The sequence below is a fragment of the Cryptomeria japonica genome, chromosome 6 (assembly GCF_030272615.1).
Source record: "Cryptomeria japonica chromosome 6, Sugi_1.0, whole genome shotgun sequence".
Classification (NCBI taxonomy): Eukaryota; Viridiplantae; Streptophyta; class Pinopsida; order Cupressales; family Cupressaceae; genus Cryptomeria; species Cryptomeria japonica.
In genome coordinates, this window is record NC_081410.1 from 50,504,064 (window position 1) to 50,525,081 (window position 21,018).

The 21,018-nt window shown below is 37.0% G+C and overlaps 1 protein-coding gene across 2 annotated transcripts in view; it reads left to right on the forward strand.

Annotated features, from left to right (window-relative positions):
• The first annotated feature begins 984 nt into the window (after positions 1-984).
• LOC131079420 (meiotic nuclear division protein 1 homolog) overlaps positions 985-21,018 on the forward strand; it is a 120,710-nt gene continuing 100,676 nt past the window's right edge. For both annotated transcript variants that reach the window (XM_058017365.2, XM_059207139.1), the window contains exons 1-2: positions 985-1,148; positions 8,411-8,491. In XM_058017365.2, the coding sequence (XP_057873348.1) occupies positions 1,146-1,148; positions 8,411-8,491 (84 nt within the window). In that variant the 5' untranslated portion in view covers positions 985-1,145. The remainder of the gene's footprint in view (positions 1,149-8,410; positions 8,492-21,018) is intronic.

The following is a 21,018-nucleotide window of genomic DNA, read 5'->3' on the forward strand; positions in this document are numbered from 1 at the left end:
CCATGAACTGCACCTATAGAAATGCTATGAAAAAAGATTAACTAGAAAAAGGTTTACCTCGGATTGATATACTTGTGTTTAGAAAAATGGTTTCAAGAGTATCTAGTATTTTGTCGTACAAGGATACACTACTTCTTAGACACACCCTTAGGTAGGTATATTAAATGATGATGATCAAAGATAAAGGACAATTAAGCCACTCGATACGCTCCTAGAATGTTCATGCAATACTTTTATCTTTTGTAATTAATTTTTATATACATGTTAGATTCCAGGTTCCTCTCAGGGAATTCAAATGAATTAAGGTTAGTCCTTAAATTCATGTCCTTAGTTCTTTGTGTACCTCCATCCTATCTAGATGCCACTTCAATTACTTACTCCCTTGAAGGTCCTACATGGAGAAATCAACCTTATATTTCAAGTGGCTCATAACAAATGAGAACATATGGGGTATATGGGTATATTTTAATAATTTCAAATACAAAAGTTTGAGATTCAAATTTACGATTATAGAAGCAACCTAGGTTAATTTTGCACATGCAAATTTAAACCAAAGTAGTGAGTGATTAACTACATGCATAGTTGAACTGGATCTCAAAATAAGTGATGATAGAAACAAGCTAAACTTACATTGTTTACCAACTTCAACATACAGAGACATCAATTTAGATGCTAATTTATCAGAAAAGATAATCAAATTACCATGAATCCAAAACATAAGAAAATTGCATACACAATTCTCCCCATTTGAAAAAACAAAACAAAAAAAACATATTTTTGAATGAATTGAGTTTAAAATGTAGTCCCCTTCTACCTATCCTTTTTATAATTACTCATGTTTTTTTTTTTAGATATACATAATTTCAATTAAGTGTAAAGACAATTTCAATTAAAATACATATGAAGAGAAAGGTTCATTTTAATCTTTATTTTTTAAATTCCATGGGAAGAATAACACGTGCCCGTTCCTGAGGACAGCATCGGCACTAAAATTTGTAGAAACCACTCGGAAAATTAAAAAAGCAAACAGCACCATGGAATTACCTTATAAATAATTTGGGTTTATTGCGCCCGCGAAAACTTTGAACACAGCCTGTGTTCATTTTTAGCTTCATCCTCCTCCAATTCTGCGGCCATAACTAGTTATGGTATGAATCTTGCTCTATTCCTTTACAGTTTTCTTTGGCAGGATTTTTCATACGTATTTAATCGTTTGTGTTTGCTGTTTTCATTTCAATTTGAAGCACGCAAATAGTAAACCACATCAGGTTTTAATAAGCTATGGCAAATTTGCTGTCCTCGTGTTAATTTTTTCTGGTTTACAAAATTTTGTTAAAATGTGAAGGATTGTTATAGAATTTGTTTGCCTTTGAGGGAATTTTCGGTTTCTGCATTTTGAATTAGCAATACGCGACTTAATTTCTCATTCGATGAAATAGCTTTAGCGAGTTTCAGATTTAAATTGTTTTGCTGTGTTGTCCTGGTTGAATAAATTTTATTTATACGATGTAATTTGAGTATATTTGAGGTTTTCATTTTTATAACAGATTAATATTTTCTCGTTGGTGGACTTCAGCGCCGCGTGCTTTTCATGTTAAAATATGTGCAGGCACTCGTAGAATTTATTGTTCAAAACAAATTTTATTGTGAGTTTACTATGAAATCTGACAGAGCTTCAAATAAAGTTCAAACTGTATGTACAGTTATAATTTTAAATGCAGGTAATGTGAAAAATCATATCAGCTGTTTTTACTTCATAAAGTCTAATTTCCTAGGGTGACTCAAATTGTTCATTGAATGATCCTTAGCATATGCTCCAGATTTTGGTACATGTATAATTTTTAAAAAATGGAAATAAGTATCATCATCACAAAAGGAATCAAAAAAATGATTACATTGACGCTATTATGATTCGGCTAAATAGGCCGAATCTCCAAGCTAAGGTCCGAGGGAGAGGGAGAGAAGAGCGAGATGGAGAGAGCTCATGTTTTCTTTATAATAATTTTATTTGGCTGCTGTTTTGGCTACACCTTATAGATCTTTCTTCAAGGAATTAATTAGCTAAACAGCAGACTGTTACAATTTCTAGATCTTTCTCCAGGGAATTATTAGTAATAAAGCATCCGCTCGTGCTTCGATCACAGAGTTAGCAATTAGAAGGCGGGCAAAATGGGAGGAGGGAGAAGCAGAGAGGGGAGCGGGCAGGGCGCGGAAGGAGATAGCTCATGTTTTTCGATAGTAATTTTACTTTCCTGTTGTTTTGGTTACAACTTCAAGATCTTTCATTAGGGAATTATTATTATATATATTTTTTGGAATTAATTTTCTATATATTTATGATCATCTAAGCTCAACTTGAATTGGGACGCAAACCGTGATTTCATTAAGGGGCCAGTCAATATCCTTGAACCATTGTACTCTGAATTTGAACTAATTGAAGTAGATTGCTAATGACAAAAAGGATATTGCTTGTGAAGCTGTAAATCTGATGAAATGGACATGGAAACAGAGGAACTTGCAAATGATATTAACTTGTTTCAAGGTGGAAATTGAATAGAAAACAATTATAGGAAGTGTACAACTTGCTCACTTAACATTGTGAATTCTGTGTACACGAGCCCTGCAACCAGGCACGCAAATTTTAAATATTTTAATATATTTACCAGCATTATGGCACTATTGATGATAATTTGGTTCTTCAAAATCCATGCAGAGATGTATTTGGGGCTGGTCAAGTGCTTAATAGATAAAAGCATTTCTGTTATCTCAAATATGAGAGATGTTTGATTAGTTTGTCGCTTATAGATATTGGAATAAAAGTGTTTGCATGTTGTCACTACTTTGGATTACAATTTGAGAGGGATGGAAGCTGAAGGTTCGCGGTAGTTATTTATTTAAGAGGACAATCCTAGTTTGTAATATTCAATATATCAGGTCAAACTGCAATAAAGCAAGCATTTCATTGATGAGGTCTATTTCAGGCGTAGCATTGGCTTGGATTTAATTGCCAATGGGATTGGTGGTTGATGATTTAGCAAACAATATTAATTTTTCGGAGACTGAAATTTTATTATGGTTCCTAAACCCTTATAACGTAATCAAGTACAAGCAGAGAAAGGTGGCCTCCAAGTTTAACCCCCTACAACCTTTGGCATAGTTGGGTGATTTCTTGCATGCCATGAACTAGGTGCCTCTAGACGAATGAGACTAGATGAATGAGACAATCCTCTAGGTATCATACTTTCGAAGGAGGCATAGTCCTTCTCTGCTCCTTGCTTTGTGTCGTGGGTGGATGTCTCCACAATGCCACATTGCCCTAGTAAGGATTCCCCTGACACACTATATTATTGGAAATGGTGCTGCAGGGAGCTCCGTGCTGGGCAAAAAGATGACATGACAAGCTTTTTCTCTAGTTGGGAGCCATTTTCAAGGCAATTTGCCACCTACAGGTTAGGCAAGGACCTAGATAATGATCTTGTTGTTAGTGTATTTGTTGTTTATGCAGAAACAACTTTTGTCTTTGGACTTAGTGTTATTCTTTCATTTTGTTTTATGACTAGTACAAGTGATAACATTTAGACTCAATCAATTATTATAATGTAAAGTAAGGTCAAGTATTTTAGACTCAATGTATTTAGTCTGCACGATACACATGGTTTTGTGCTTTGTGACAAGCCTTGGTTTGTGGACATTAATTTATTGCCACGCCACCCTTTTGTCACAAATATTGACAATTAAATTTTTGAACTAATGAAAGACTATTTATAGTTATAAATAGAATAAATCTAAACTTAAATTTATTCACAAAGTTCTTGCTTCATTTCACACGTGTCCTTTATACCTTATCCCTATCTTGATTAATGTCATGCTTGAGATGGAAACACAAAATCTTCACCATATTCTTACTCAATAAAATGACTTAGTATTAAAAGTTAAAATATTAAAATGTTGATGCTATCTTGCATAGATTTTCATGGCGTAGAAGGGTGTAAATGACATTTAAATTAAGGAAATAGTGCATTTGTAATTCTCCCACAATTTTATTTGTTTGTGGATTGAAAGGAATTGGTTCAACAAGTTCACTTTCATTAGCAAGAATTGGGTTCAAGTTAAAGGGGCATGTTGGGTCTCAGCTTGAGTTGTGTGGAGGTGTTATTGTTGAATTTGGCTTTATCCTTGTTCCTTTTACTTGCAATGAGCATATTGTCATTTTAAGCGGTCTAGGGCTATAGGCAAGTGGATACTAATTGGCAACAGGATAGGTGAAGATTAAGGGAAGAGAAGACCATATAAATTATAAAACCTAGCCAGCAAAGTCATATGCACAAGAAGAAATGATCGGAAAAAGCATTAGAACACTTTGTGGGAACTCGATGTGGAGAGGTTGGGATTGGAAGTTAGGTCAAGACATTGAAATGGTAGTTTGGAAGTCCATTGAAAGTCCACAAGAAGGATTATTGGGAATGTGGGAAAACATTTGGAATTGGTGAAGCGAAGTGGAGGTAGAATTAGAAGAACTATAAAGATTTGGAAGTGTAACAAGATTCTAAAAAAAGGGAGCTGGATGAAATGTGAGAAACAATTGGGGAAATGGAGATCTAGATGCTTAGTGGTGTAGGGGAAATGAAAGAATTCCATTAGAGACTTGCAAGTTTGCAAAGGAAATAGCAAAGGGATCAAGAACTGCATGAATCAAAGGTGAAGTAAGACCAAAGGTTGGGAGGAAGAGGGAATGGGAAGAAGTCTAGATGAACCTTGCAAGTCCGTTAAGTGCATGAAACTTGATCGGAAGTTGGTATTAGGAGAATTTGGGATGTGGAAGAGGATAGGAGAGTGGGACATGGAAAGGAAATGGAAGAAGATTAGATGAATTCTACCTCTGTAAAAGGAAAAAGGTTAAAGGAGCTAGATCACGGGAGAGTTTATGGATGGGAAAAAAGACAGAGGTTGATAAATTGGGACAAAAAGTTAAAAGTCAAACATTTGTTGAAAACCCACAAACAAAAGAAACAAAGGAAAATGAAGGGAGAAAGGGACTCCATAGATAATATCAGTAAAATAATATGAACTTTTTACCTTTCAAAACTTAATGAATCACAATGGCAATAGCTCAAAACTTAATGAACCACAAATGCAAGATCTAGCAAGTAGAAACACAAGATGAACACACGATTTACATGGAAACCCTTTCAGGAGAAAACCACAACAAAATATTGCTTTCGCATTATAATTTTCTTGCAATCTTTGTAGGCACCAACCCACAAGAGACACCAATCCTCTAGATGATTTGTAGACACCAACCCACTGGAGACACCAATTGCAACAATGAGCACCAACTCAGCAAGAGACACCTATCTCTTGAAAACGAGGCACTAACCTCCAAAAGGAGGAAGTGACAAGTGTTTGTTCTTCTTCTTGAATCAGATCTAATCCTCCTCCACAAATCTGCTCAAAAATGCTTCTTGAAATCTGCTTACGATCTTCAATATTTTCTGTTCATAGTTCTGCAATAATTTGCCCTTAAATTCTGTTCTTAGGTCTGCAAATTATTCACCTTCAACATCTGCTTTTAGGTCTGCAATAATTTACCATCAAATTCTACTCTTAGGTCTGCATTAATTCACCTTCAATTCTGATCTTACATTCACCTTAGATCTGCTTCTAAGGTCTGTTCTAGATCTGCTATGGATAGGAATAATAATTAATGTATGCTTGATGATTCGAACCCCAAATGATCTCCTTTTTACATATGCAAATGCACCCCTTAATCCAATGGATGCGACCCCTCATATAGGTCAGCCAAGATTAGCATTCTATTTATTTTTATTTCCCTTCACCAAGGTGGACACTCATCATGAGGTCGGCCCAAGCAAAATATTTTTTATTTTAATTTTAAATACATTTTAACTCCCACGAATGGGTTGGCTCCAAGAGGGTGGTTGGCCATAATAATAATAATAAAAAAAATCATTTTGCAATTTTGAAACACTTTGGGAAGGGTGTCAAGAGTCTAAGGGTCGGCCCTTAGCAGCAAATTAATTTAATTTATTTATTTTTCTTCTGATTTTCTTGCACCTTAGTAGGGCAAACATATGGTGGCAACCAATGTATGCATTTAATAAACTCCCCTCCATAGCGGCCTTTGACATCAATGACAACATTTTTCTACAGGTTGGACAACTAGAAACTTGGAAGTCCATTGAAACTTTGCAACTCTACAAAACTGATGAAAATGACCAAAAGCTTCCCAGATTTAGAATTTTCTTGGATTTTTGCAAGGTCCAACTTGATAGAAACATGGGGGTTGATGAGGAACAACATTTAGGAAATTTGAAGATTTCTTAGATCAGTTGTAGATGATGAGAAAAATGAAGCCAAATGCATGAAGGGGGCTTGGACAAAAGCACTTTTTGCATTGTTATATTGCCGACTATTTCTTTGGCATTGTTTATTTGCTGCTTGATTCAAATATGTTTTTTTTTTTTGGTGCTATTTTTTTGGTTTGAGAATTTCTGTTAGCAATATTTATAAGCTCATTTCTTTTGGACACAAGAAATTCTCATTTTTTTTCCAACAATGAAAGAATATATTCACTTTGAGTTTGGGGATAGTGAAAAGATTCTTTGTTAGAATAGAACATTGCTACCTATGGATTGGCCCTTAGATAATATTCAATTTATGCTCATGCATATCCCTGAATTTTGTTCCTTTGGGCTTCCTGAGCTTTCTGTACCACAGACCTTGTAATTTCAGGGACAGCCAAACTATTTACGAAACTTGATTGGGATCTACAATTCCATAATTCAAAAGAGGTACAGATCTGGAGATCTGCAATTAAAAAATTAACTGATTTCAACATTTGACCCTGATGCCTGGCAATATTTAAGGGATTTATCAATGAATGGTTGAAGACAGTTATCAGGAATTGATCAGGTTCTGGAGTTCTACTGCAGAGTAAAGTGTTCAATGACTTTCAAGAACAAGTCTCTTTATAAGTGCATGGATAGCAAACTTTTACTAATGATCCCTTTAATTCAGCTATATCAGAGATCAAATAGAGAGAGGCATCATCATAGTAAAGCAATTGATTATTTCAATTATGGGGGCAGCTTTATCATGGTGTCAGATAGCCTTCTACTGCTGCTTCACCCAAGTTGTTGAGACATGGACCAGCTAGGACTCGAACCTAGGACCTTCCATACGCTGCTGGAGTGCTCTACCACTGAGCTACTGGCCCCTCTTGGACCAGTCCATCATTGGTCCGGGTGTGGCTTATTTCCAACACCAACACCCCCCCTTAAGCCACACCTCTCGTGTGCTTGGGGCTCCTAGCCTGGACCTGGCTCTGATACCATGTTGAGACATGGACCAGCTAGGACTCGAACCTAGGACCTTCCATACGCTGCTGGAGTGCTCTACCACTGAGCTACTGGCCCCTCTTGGACCAGTCCATCATTGGTCCGGGTGTGGCTTATTTCCAACACCAACACAAGTAACAAGACAATCCGAGTTTCCTTTCATTTTTCTGAGTCTTAGCAATTAAATACGCTTAGTTTAAGAACTATGCTGGCAATAACATGTCTGCACTGACCTCTAGTCCACAACGAACTACAAATGGGACAGCTCATCAGCAAATATTGTCTCTGTCCTCTGCTGGAACTTTCAGTCCTTTTATAAAGTTAATTTTTAAATGGTATTATATATATGCACACACACACACACACAGACACACACATATATATATATACTCTTTCGTTTGTGAAAAATATACTCTCAATTGGGAATAGTACGAGGATTATGTAAGTAGTTCAAGACAGTAACCATGTTATTGTGGCACAAACAGAAAATCATTTTATTGTCGCTAACAAAATTTCCTTCCTTTCCTTAGGGTTATGCCCTTGTGCTGCATGCTGGAACTATCTCTGTGTATAATTAACGAACTTGGTCTTCAATAATTAATAATCTCCAAAATGGTTTCCATTTGCAATTATAAGATAGGCAAGGTGATGCCAACAATGATAATGCATGTAGTATTTTTTGGTAATCATTTTAAGATTCCGTGAGATATGCATGGAAAATTTTGGTTTTAGATTGGTAGTTCAAAAAAAGATGTTGAAATTACAAATAAATAGTATATACTTGACAACATTTCTAATTTTTACCTAATTCTCCAATGTCACTGATTTTGATTCTGTATTTTGAATTCATATTTTCTTTCCATCTTTACTTGCTTTACTTGCAAACAAATTGTGATAGAGATTATTGTCATCCAAATTAATTGTTGGGGAGGGAAAAAGGTAACATGGGCCTCTTGCGATAATGAAACATTTGATTTATGCGATACTGGTAAGTTTTACACTTGTTAAATCATTTGGCTGAAAGATAACATTGTATTGTTATTGCTATGTAGTCAAAAAAAAGGGGACTTTCTTTGGAGGAGAAACGAGAACAAATGCTTAAGATTTTCTACGAGTCTCAAGATTTTTTCCTGGTGCGATCTCTTTCAAAATCATTCCACATGTACTAATTTTTATTGCTTTTAAATGGAACTTTAGATTCCTTTTGGTAAATAATTTTTTTTCTTGGTTATTTATATAATTTTCTTTGTATTGATCCTTACATTTTCGCATGACAGTTTAGAATGTATTTATTGAATTTGTGTAGGAATTAATTTTTCTGTCATGGTTGTAAACAAATATATAAGAATTAAAGCTATTTGGAAGCTTTTCAAACAACTTCATCCTTCTTACAAGATATTTTTTTCAAAGCATCGAGTTTCACTATCTTAAACACACAAAAAAAGAAATTACAAACAAGCATAAGTACGCATAGCGACCATAGAATGGTAAAATGAATGTAATACTGTTCGATTGATATAAACAATGCAAATATATGGAGCTACATGATTATCCATGTGAGCTGCGTGTTGCTAAACAAATTTTGAATCTAATATCTTTATGCTGCATCTTGTACAATCGCAATGGATGGAAGCTACTACTTACCAACTGCCAAAATTAAAAGTTATTTGCTTTATTTGTTGCTATGGTGTTAAATAGATTAACATATTGACACATATATAACATTACCACGTCTTTACTAATGCTAGATGTTTGATAAAATCAAAACGTCAACACTTAAAACTAGACTAACATTTCCCATCCCTTTATGCTTGAGAATCTTGCCTAAGCATTAGATTTTGCATTTTCTTGCTTATAGGCAATAGTGCTAGTGGCATATATTGATCTGCTAAGTAGAGAGCACATGTTTAATAATGGAATTCTTATACATTTTGTAATGTACTTATGGACCTATTTTACTACTGATGGAGTGATATTTATGGTGATCTTTACGATTGTGGTCAACTAACATAACTATTGTTTCCTACACGTAATAGTTGTGTTAATACATATAGGGTTTTCCATACGATTGTCTATTTCCTAATATACAAACAGTTCTAGAAGAGAAGAGCTTGAGTATGTTGGACACCATGTGCATCATGTATTGGATTAACTAAGACATACCTATGTTGTATCCTTATAAAAAATTTCATTTTGAAGTCCTCCTTGTATGTTTCGTCAAGTCTATCTGTCAATTCAAGGCATAAAGACATCGAGGTTGTGCTTTTTTCCCTTGTCTTGAGTTAAATTCATCTTTTTAGGGTTTGCTGGCAATTTGTCAAAGACGATGACTGAAAATGAAGCCCAGGTGTCATGGTCCATGATGTGAATTTGTTTATTGTTGTCAATAAGATTTGCACCCTGCTAAACTTAGAGTTCAGCAATCTACTTTAACATGGAAACACTCCTGGGCCTGTGGGTTGCCCAAAACTTGGAGTGAATCTCTAGAGAAAGCTGGTTCTTCTTGGAACTATCACCTAAACTACTTGCTTGCTGGGAAAAGGGAAGAGAAATTGCATAAAATGAAACCTACAACTAGTGGTGATGCACCAAATTAGTTCTCAGACCTATACATTCTGTTTTAACACACAATTTGTTTCAAAAACAAGATTTCTCTCACACAACTCAAGCTCCACATTTTTATACATCATTGTTTCATAGTAAGGTTAATATTTCAGACTTCATAGAAGGAAAAGAGAGAATTTTTGTTATTTTAAACCCTAGGTGCGTTAATCAGATTTATCTAATTGATTATGCCCTAGGTTGTATTCAGATTTGCAGTATTTTAGTAAACCAACATAAATCAGAAATAGAACAGAAGACAAACAAGCATACCTTGGGAAAACCTCCAAGGAGGAAAAACCCAGCATGAAAGACCCACAGGTCAGATTATATATTCTCCTCTAAAATATAAGTACAATACTTAGCTCGAATCTGATCTTCACATATCAGATCTGTCCTTGTATGCTTCAATGACTTGCATCAAAATCTACTATGTCCCTTTGGACAATTTCGCACCAAGCTGAATAAGTTCGCACTCTTCCTTAAGTTCGCACAGCAGAGCTAAATCGCCTTTTGATATGATTAAACTTGATTGAAATGACTTGCAAATTGTCATTTACTTATATGCATCTTTATTCTTTGTAAGTCGGCCTCCTTGTAAGTCGTCGGCCTCCTTGTAAGTCGACCTCCTTATTATTTTTGGCACTAATGTTATTTTGGTGTGTATTTAGCATGGCATGGTGAATAAGGATGGGGTCACGTTATTTTAGGGTAGGACCCGGTCCTAAAAGGGGGTTTGGATGTTGCCTTAAGGCAATCCGAACCCCTATACCCCTAGTTACCATCAACAATTTTTACAACTAAGAAATGATGAAAGCCAGAACACAAATTATAATCTGTATAAAACATGCTATTTCTACATGAAGGTACTGTAGGAAGAAAGACATATTAAAGGATTGAAATATGAATCACTAGAAAAAAATTATTCATCCATGTTGCACACAAAATATGGATTAGAGAAGGTAAACACTTGCTTTATTGATCAAAAAGGTGCTTACAAGTTACAACAATTGTACATATTTGAATATGAGTTACAATACACAATAGGCATGAAAGAACCTATTTCAGGTTACAATACAAGCCTAGAGCAGAAAGAACTAACTTGAAAATGAAGCCTAAGGTTGAGCATTATAGCTGCAACAATTTGCTACAACAAAAGAACATGTAATGTCCCTACTTTGAAATATAATTTAATAAATAATAATAAAATTAAAATACTAAAGAATAAATATAAAAATTAAATTAAAATATAAAAGAATATAGTTAAATATAAATAAAATTTGATTAAAGTTAATGAATGGTCAAAAGACATGAAATGATAAGTTGTGACTCCCTCAAACATGAGATATGAAAGGGACAAGAGAAGTGCAGATCTGATTTTGGAGGTTGTGACCCTTTCGAAGGGCAGAAAGATGAAGAGTTGCACTCTTTCAAAGGGTGCTAATGGTGAAAGGGTGTGTCTCTTGCCAAAGGACATACATGATGAAGAGGTGTGACCTCTCCCTCCACTGAGAGAAATAAAGGGAAGGAATCAAAAGCGTCCAATGACATCACCATGGATCAGATCAGATCAGATCAGAACTGTTATTAAGTTACAGGCCGTAACATTCTCGTTCTTGGTGGTATGCATGGGGATGTGTTTAATAAGTATGCTTAATATATGAAGCATGATAGTGTTCTTATGCAGAATTAATAGTAATATTAGTATGGACTACAATGTGTATGGCAGTCATACTTATAGTCTAAATCATAAAATATAAGAAATTAGTATACTTATAGTCTAAATCATGTTAATACTGTCCGTATTTAAGAAGATGGGAATGAAATGTTCCAAAGAGGGGCAGTCTAAATCCAAGCAATAGGTTAAGTCCCAAGATAGGGTGGGGATCAACGACCCATAAGCCTTGACGGTATAGACCCAAGAGAGGTAAGGGCTTGGATTTGTAAACTTTGAGGGAACCTATTGCAGTTGGTCTCTAAGCGCTTTGGTAACATACATATCCTCCTCCTTCCTTAAAGCTGAATTGGTAACAAAGGTTGGTACATTGAATTAAGAATTAGGGATTAGGGATGATAGAATTAATTATCTAGTATGATAAATTGACAATTTATTCATTAATGATTGATAAATAATTTGAACTATGACAGCTTTGAAAAGGGAACATTACAAATGGTATTAGAGCTATGATCCTGCCATCCTGCAGGGTAAAGATGAATCAATGAATCGGTCTAGTCAATAAAAAGAAATCTAACAATGTGGGTATTCACGTGTATGCTCCGTGTTTGCATATATCCATGTGTATGCTTTGTGTTTTCCATGTGTATGTTCTGTGTTTTTGATTCATATTGGCAGATGACTTAGTTTGAAAAAATTAAAATTGACATTGCTTGAGGACAAGCAAATTTGGGAAGGTAATGAAAATTAAATTAAAATATAAAAGAATATAATTAAAATTTGATTAAAGTTAATGAATGGTCAAAATGCATGAAATGATAATGTAAGAACCTACCAAGGGCTCTCAACTCAGACAACGGAGGTTTAGTTGAACCTGTTGCGTTTTATGTTTTGTACTTTGCAATTTCTAACAACAAGGGCTAGTTTTGAACAAATAGTATGCAAAAAGCAATATTGGAAAGAGCTGGAAATTAATTGAACTTCAGAAAATAGGATTATCAAACCCTTATTACATCCAATTTGCATAAACACCTTCAATAAAGAAATCAGACAAGACCAGGAAGTTTTATTGTCAAATACCTCAAATTTATGAAACCCCTTATTTGTCCTTGCTGCCGTACAGCAGTAAATAATGAGAGCAAAATTATTTATCAGTCCAAACTACCCGGAATGGTGAGTTTAGCAGCTCAAACTGAAGCTACCAACTAGGCGTCTCTTTTAGGATTTATTTCAGATTTTTTGGACTCCTCCTTCAACAAAATCGTACCCTTTCAAGGAAGAAAGGTACGGCAGATCTGCAGGCCGTACATGCACAAAAACCCCAGCTGTAAACACACTTATTTTTGCCTCTACTCCGACTCTGTGGCTGCAATCAATCCTTTGCATAAAATGATATAAACCCTGTCTAATCTGCCCAATTTAGTTAACAATGCTGCCTTCAATAGATTTAATATAATCACATCTCCTTCAACAAGCTCATTGTTATTTACACCTTCAACGCATGCCAATGCTTCCTCACGAGATGGGATATAAATGCATAATATTTTCTTTTTTGATTTGGACAGGTTGCGTGACAATTGAACTTTCTCAGTACCGTATTTCTTGAGTTCCTCTTTTGCACAAATACTGTCTTACTTTAATGGCTTAATTGTTGTTCCCATTGTTGCCATGTGTTTGCTTGGGTGACCATGTTTGTAGTTGACTATACATGAATTGGATTTGTGTATTTAAAGATATATTTCATAGTCATTGAGTGATGCCTTCTATGATGTCGGTCACCATGTTTCCTCTAATATATCATTGCTGGAACTTTACACGGAAGAAGCGATTTAATTATTTGATGAAATAATTCTTTGCTAGCCGTGAATTGATCTTCCTTGCATGACTTCTACTATCGTAATTGTTTTTGTATCAAGAGGTCTTATAAGGAGCATTTTTATTATTGTTAAGCACAAGTAATCATAGGCATACATGGAGTAGATATGCTGGGAACGCATCAAGTATGAACCAAACACGGAGCATACACATGAAAACGTGAAGCACACACATAGATTCCTTCTCATTGACTAGAATGATTCATTGATTCATCTTTACCCTATAGGATGGCAGGATCAAAGCTTTGATACCAATTGTAATGTACCGCTGTAGGTGGCTGTTAATTCCCAAGGAAATATTATGCATTACTACTCATTTCTTTACCTTTAAATTAATTACCTAAACTAGTGACTATGTTTGCTCATAGTACATCTGATACTTGCCACCTTCAGGCCCAGCCTTGGATGGAGATTTACTTGTCTAGGGCGCGATGACACCACCTCCATAATGAAGCCCAGATTTTAGGAACTTCAGTCCATTCACCCTTGGGGCTCTAGGGATGGATTTACTCCGCCTCTCCCTAAAAACACCATGCTTCTCCTTAGGGAAAAGGAATTAGAAATGGTTAAGAGCTTGGTACTGTAAATATGTCAATATCTTGGTGTACTATGAACATCAATTTATACATAAAGGAATTTTGACATATCTGATTTATATTTCTGTTTGTCCTATTATTATTATATGTCAGTTATGAAATGTAAATCAGACAAACATATATACTTATTAAAATATGATAATAAGAGAGTATTATTGCACAAATTAGCACAGCGTACCAGTCTGCTGTCCCAGACAAGAATGTAATACTTATTGCAATCGAATACAGATCCAGATCCAATTCAGGCAATGGTAATATTACTCTCTATTTCCTCTTTTTCTCCTCTTCTCCTCAAATGAACCTTCTTCCCTTTATCTCTCTCAATGAGAGGGAGAGGCCACACCTTTTCATCATAAAGGACCTTTTGCAAGAGACAAAACCTTTCACCATTAGCACCCTTTGAAAGAGTACAACTCTTCATTATTTCTGCCCTTTGAAAGGGACACAATCTTTTACAATCAGTTCGGCACTTCTTATTTAAATCAGATTTGCACTTCTGATTCCCAATTATTCCCCCTTCAAGTGAGTTCTCTTCTCCCTTTTATACCTCATATTTAGGGGAGTCACATCTTATCATTTCATGCCTTTTGACCATTCATTTACTTTAATCAAATTTTTATTATATTTAATTATATTCTTTTATATTTTAATTTATTTATTTATTTTTGTATTTTAATTTTATTATAATTTATTATTAAATTATATATCAAAGTGGGGACATTACATTGATTGTGGTCCCATTGGCTGAGTCACAAATTGATATAGGCAGTGACTCAAAGTTAGAAGGCTAATTTTGATATTGATAGCTTGGATGAGGTGTGACTGTAGGAGGTCTAGTTGTATATTTTTATATCTTTTAACTCATTATTATGCCTATTGTTGGATATTTAGTAGCTTTTGGGTCATTTGTTGTTATATATTTCAAATTTGTAATGAAAAAAATGAATTTATGATTGCTGCTATTTTAGAATCAATGAGCATTGAAAATTGAATCTCAAATTTGATGCATAATGTGAATGTCTAAACTTGAAACTTGATTTTATGTATAGATAAACCTATAAAGTATAAAATTTTAAATATATATAATTTTTGTACTACCATTTATTGCCATCCCTGTCCTAGGAGTGCCTTGGAACATAGCTATTATATGCATTTCAAATCAACCATACGGTAAATAATGAGGACTTTCCTTATAAATTGCCATACAAATAAGGAAATTCTTTCCATTCATTGCACATTATCTATCTATTTAATTTGCAAGTAACTTGCAAAGTAAACATGTTGTGTCTATATATTTAACTTTATAAAAGATAATCCTACTACAAGGGAAAGGATTATCAGTAATTACTAGGGATCTAGCTTTTCGAATGGTGTCAAAATATCCCTATTGTCTTCTTTTCAACCTGTTTTTCTTGCCTGGAAGGGAAGCTTATATAGGATTTTTATTTGATTGTCTTGTATTTCCGTTGTCTTCTGCTAACTCAATTGCCTATTAAGTATAAATTGCACTTAAGGGTTGATCACACATTTGGTTTAGTAGCTAATGAATGGGGACATCTCTTTTAACAAATTCTTTAAATTTTTTACCTGATCCCAACTCTACTAGTGCCTTGAGCATGGGAGGAACTCTTAATATTTGAACTTAGGTGGAATACATGATGTGCTGTCAACCTCAGCATTGAACACTGTTTACCGCTACAACTGGTAAATTAAATACAGGAAATAATAATGTACATGACAATGCATACCAGACACGGCAGTAAAATATATCTTTATTCGCACATTCAATTACTATAGAGAAGAGACCAAAGATGGTCGGCCAAGGATTACAATAGATCCGACAATACCACCCCCCTTCCTTGACAGTACACGACATATTTAAAGGACCCGATAGTTGCCGAGAGGTACACAACCGTCAACCAACCGACACATAACTACCTGAGACTGACAACCCACTCAATACAATTAATGAATACCTTGACGGATAACAAATATTATCAAACATAACAATAGGCAATTTATGCCGACAACATCATCCCCCCCAAAAGAAAAAGTTGTCTTCTAGATGACAAGCAAACATCAAGTAATATTCGGGAAGACTAACGACAAACAACGACTTTGACATGACAACCCCAACTTGTAGTGTACCTGCCAAATCAAATGGGGGTTCCAACAGGGTCAAGGGGCAGCTCCCCTTGCGGGGTCGAGGGGTAGCGCCCCTCGCAGGGTCCCGGGGCAGCGCCTAGGGCGCGCCAACACCAAATTACAACCTTCAAACCCACACGGAACTCCATGGCGTGCATCAATTTTCTATTTTTTTAAGACGTTAAGAACGAGGCCAATGAAGTCAAAATTCTGATCAAGGTGCATTCTCCCGTATGGGTATTGTGTTTTCTGACTTGTTCTCCTTCTATATGGGCTTTTCCTCCTTGCGTACAGACTTGTTCTTTCGTACAGGCTTGTGCTTCTCTCTTGGTTGTACGATGCATAGGTGTGTGGCTTGAGACTCCCTTCATCCAACTCAAAGCAGATGCGTTCGAGTTTTTTATATACTGCTTCCTTGACCGTATGGTATTCCTCCTGTAGTTTGTATGGATTTCTCTTGGTTACCTACGGCCTCCGCCTTTGGTTGCCGTACCTGTAGTGTGGTCGAACGACCTCTCCCTGATTGCTTCCTTGTATACTGTATGATGCCTCCTGTACGATGTCCGTACGACTTCCATGTATGTTGTACGATGCCTCCTGTGCGATATCCGCCGTACGGGTTGAATGAATGGATTACGCCATACGGAATGGGTGGATGAGCTACGCCGTACGGGTTGATTGAATGAGGGACGCTGTACATGTGAGCTTTGCCGTACGGAATTGTGCTCTGTTGTACGTCTTACAGACTCCTCGCCTTGCTCTATGCCTGTGTGCCAACCGTACACTGTACGGTATTTCTGCTTCTTCACTGGCACCGTACGGATTCAACTTCTCCTATGGCTGGATGGGAATGTTCCTTCCCTCTCTTGATTTTGTCTTGCTGTCACGTCTGCTTCCCTGACTCTCCCTTGATCGTACGGATCTCTAGCACTCGACTTCTCTAGTTTGTACGATGTAGCTGGGGGTCTTAGCTTCGTGTGGTAACCTCATCACGTCGACGCAACTTGGACTCTCAAGAGCCAACTTCCTCTTGTCTTCTCTGAACTGTACGACGTACGGTATGGACTTAGTCAATTGTTCGGCAACTTTACTCTCCGCATACAATGACAATTCTTCAAAAACTTTACTCTTGGCGTACAGTGACAATCCTTCGGCAACTTCACTCTTGGTTCTTGTGGACCATACGCTCCATGTACTCTCGGCTCTTATGGGTTGTATGGTCAACTTGCTCTCGGCTGATTTGAACCATACGGCTGAATTACTTTCGGTTGATGTGAACTGTTTAGCGTATAGTATTAACTTCTTCGGGGCTCTCCACCAGGCTCTACAACATCCAATTTCAGATCCTCGCCTTGTGAATCTTCTTCGTACACCTTAGATATTTCCCCATTCCCACTCGGCGGCCTCTGTTCATATGGTACAGGTTCACTTGGCAACTGTTCATACAGCCCAGACACACCAACGCCGGATGTGCACAGATGAATAGCGTACGACGGACTTTGTACTTCCTCAATTTGGCCAACTTGTAGCATGTTACAGTCGGTGTGGAAGACTTCATAATCCTCCATCTTCCAGTGAAATAATCCATTAAGAGAACTCGTCTCATCCTCAGAGCAATCTTCTAGTTTGAGCACCTCTTCATCGTTGGGTTTCATGCCTTTCCTTCCTCCGTCCATACTTAACTCTCCACCCTCAGACTTAGAGTCCGAGGGTGCTAGTTGTTCACTCACCGCCTGATTCCTCAAGTCAATGACGTGCTTCCTCCCATCACTCTCGATTGAGAGTGTGTTTCGCTTCCAATTATGATTTGTCATGGGAGTAACCAACCATCCCCTCCCGAGGAGTGCATCGTACACCTTCTTCTGTAACTGGATGACTACAAAGTCCAAGAAATTTTTTTGTGTCCCAATCATTTCTTTTTGTGCCATCAATGTTCCCAACGATTGAATGTCGTGTTGGTCGGCACCTACCAAGTGGAAGCTTGGCGGCCAAAGATTCGGCTTCCTGTAATGTCCCCTTCTCGTTGATGACCTCCCAGTGGTCCATTAGCCTATTCCTGAGACCCGTAGGCTAGGTGGAATGAAGAATGAGGATCCAACATTGATGAAGCGAGAACTTACTATTTTTAGTAAGTCAGGGAATGGCTATTTTGGTGATACTGTCCTACTGAGCTCTCCATGCTCTGTCACTGGGCGCGAAGATCATGCTTTTCGGAGCATTAGTTCATGACTTACTATTTTTAGTAAGTGGCAATATGGCATTATTCTATTTCTGGCAGTGGACAGGGTCCTGATCCTACAGCAGTTCAGTGGTCTTCCTGGCTTAGTTTCATCCTGGTTTTGACAGTAATCAGTACGGGAGTCATATGTGACACAATTAAATATTATTTCCTTATCCTAAGGTTTAATATTTAATTAATTTGATCAATTACTATTGATTTATTGAATTTGGGAATAATGCCTAATACCTCCTAAGTGCTAGGTGAAATTTATGTCTAAGAAGGGGGCGTCAAAATTATTAAGGGAGATATTATTTTATTTTCATCTCTAATGTTTGCCAAGTGAAAAATCATGGTCCTTGCTTTTTGGCGTGAGGATTGACTTGTGGGATGGCGCCACTCTTGGGGTCCACATGAGATGGAATGAAATGCATATGGAGAAAGATGAGTTTGAAGCAATTTGTATTTGAATTTGGGGGTGTGAAGTTATAAATAAGAGCCTTGGGCTCCCATTTTGGTTATCTTGAAAATTTCCAATGTTATGCTGCCGGTTGGGCGACAGAACTTTTGAGGCTTCGGAGTGCGTCTCCCTAGTGCTTCTCGGTTTCGTACTTGAAACATAGTACCTAGCTGTGTGCTGTAATCTACTATATTCTCAGAGCATGTCTTAGTCATTTTTGGTGTTGGAATGAACTTGCTGGTTTGCCTGTGGCTGAAGTGCATTTTCGATCACACCTCTCTGCTGAAGCGACTGACCGTTATGGGTATTGGCTCTTTCATCCTTTCCGGTACTGGCGATATACACTGTAAGTTTGTGGCATCTTTAGCTAAGCTTTGAATTTTCTAGACAAAATCAAAATTCCTAAGCTAGGTGTGGGTTTCTGAATTGCATTGGGATACGTGCAAAATTAATAAGGGAGTTATGGTATCATGTCTTTGGTTGGTTGTCATCGCAGTTAGTCTAGTGTGGGTTTGGGACTGATTTTGGGTGATTTGGATGTGTATTGAGAGAGTTGTGAGCTTTTTAGAGTTTTCTTAGGCTGTTGGTTTTGCAATTCCAGCCTGCAGATTTGATATTAGCAGAAATTCATGTTCTTATTGGGATAATCAGCATTACTCTCTTCTCATATCATCTATTTTTGTAAGGTTAAGTAGTAGTACTACTAACCAGTTCTGTTTTGTAATTCTCATCCCGCTGAAAAGTGGAAGAGGTTGGCTTGCCGCCTATTATCAAGCAAATTGTAATTTCAGTCCTCCCATTGCATAAGTGGTTGAGTGATATCTAAGTGTAATGGTCCTACCGCTGCATAAGCAGTCGAGTTGAGATTGTTATGTAATTGCAGTCTTCCCGCTGAAATATTGTGGTTGAGTGATTCATATTTTTGTGTATCTCACTTGGCTGGTTCATTGCCAAGTTTTCTTGCTTTCTTGCTGGATAAGCGGAAGGGGCTGGCTTGCCGCCCAAGCATTGCATTGTTTTCAGTTAATTAAGCTAATGATCCCCTCAACACCGTATGCTCTCACCTTCCCACATTGGGCACTTGGTGATCAGAAAGTGGAAGGGTTACTTTCCCAGCATGTTTCAGTTTATGATTTCTAACCTTAATGGGTTATCTTCTTGTTGATGACTATTGTCAGCCTTAAAAAAATAAATAAAAAATAACTAGGATACTACACTTCCGCAAACATTTCCACGTGTCTTCTGGTAGTACGTTTACTCCCGAGCCTCCATCGACAATGGTGTTTGTCAACTTCCTCCCCATTATTTCCATCTTGACAACTGCCGACTTCCTCCCGATGCTCGCCGTCAACAACATTGGATCACTAGACTCATCCCCTTCGGGTGATGGTTTTCTTGTCAGTTCCTCCTCGTGTGGCTTACATTGTTTCTGGGTAACTATGTCGTCCCTAACTATATTGGCAATTGCCATTCTCAGTTGCAGCATAGTTTGAAGAAGGTCTGCCACCTTGATGGGTACGGTTGTTTGTAGCACCCGCCGGACTATTTTCTTCTCTGACTCCCGCAATGACATACTTGCAGTTCCATTGGAAGTTACTCGTTCCTTCGCCAACCAGAGTTTGACTACATCGCCTTCTTTGTTTGTGCTCTTATGATTGCTAAAACTACGGCCTCTTGTTCCTCCACGTCCAGCATATTAATACCTTTCTGATTCGGGGAGTTGGTGTCTTCATGGTCACTTGGTCCACACCATTTGCACAATAATTGTATGTTGTCTTTCTTGTTATGGCAGTCTCTCGCAAAGTGTCCCCATTTACTACATTGTCGGCATTGTATGATAGGACGTCCTCTGGAGTCGTGCTGTATTTGGTTTCGCTCTCGTTGTTTTCCATAACCACTTGGCAATACATTTTGTGATTTCGATGGGCTGGACTCTTCCTGTGTAAAGAGTACTTGTGTACTTCTCATCTTCAAATTGTATGGACACTCCTTGATTAAATGCTCCAACACTTGGCAAATTTCACAAAACATATTTCTAGGACAATTACCTTTCGTGTGCCCCTCCCTTTTGCACTCAATACACCATAGTTC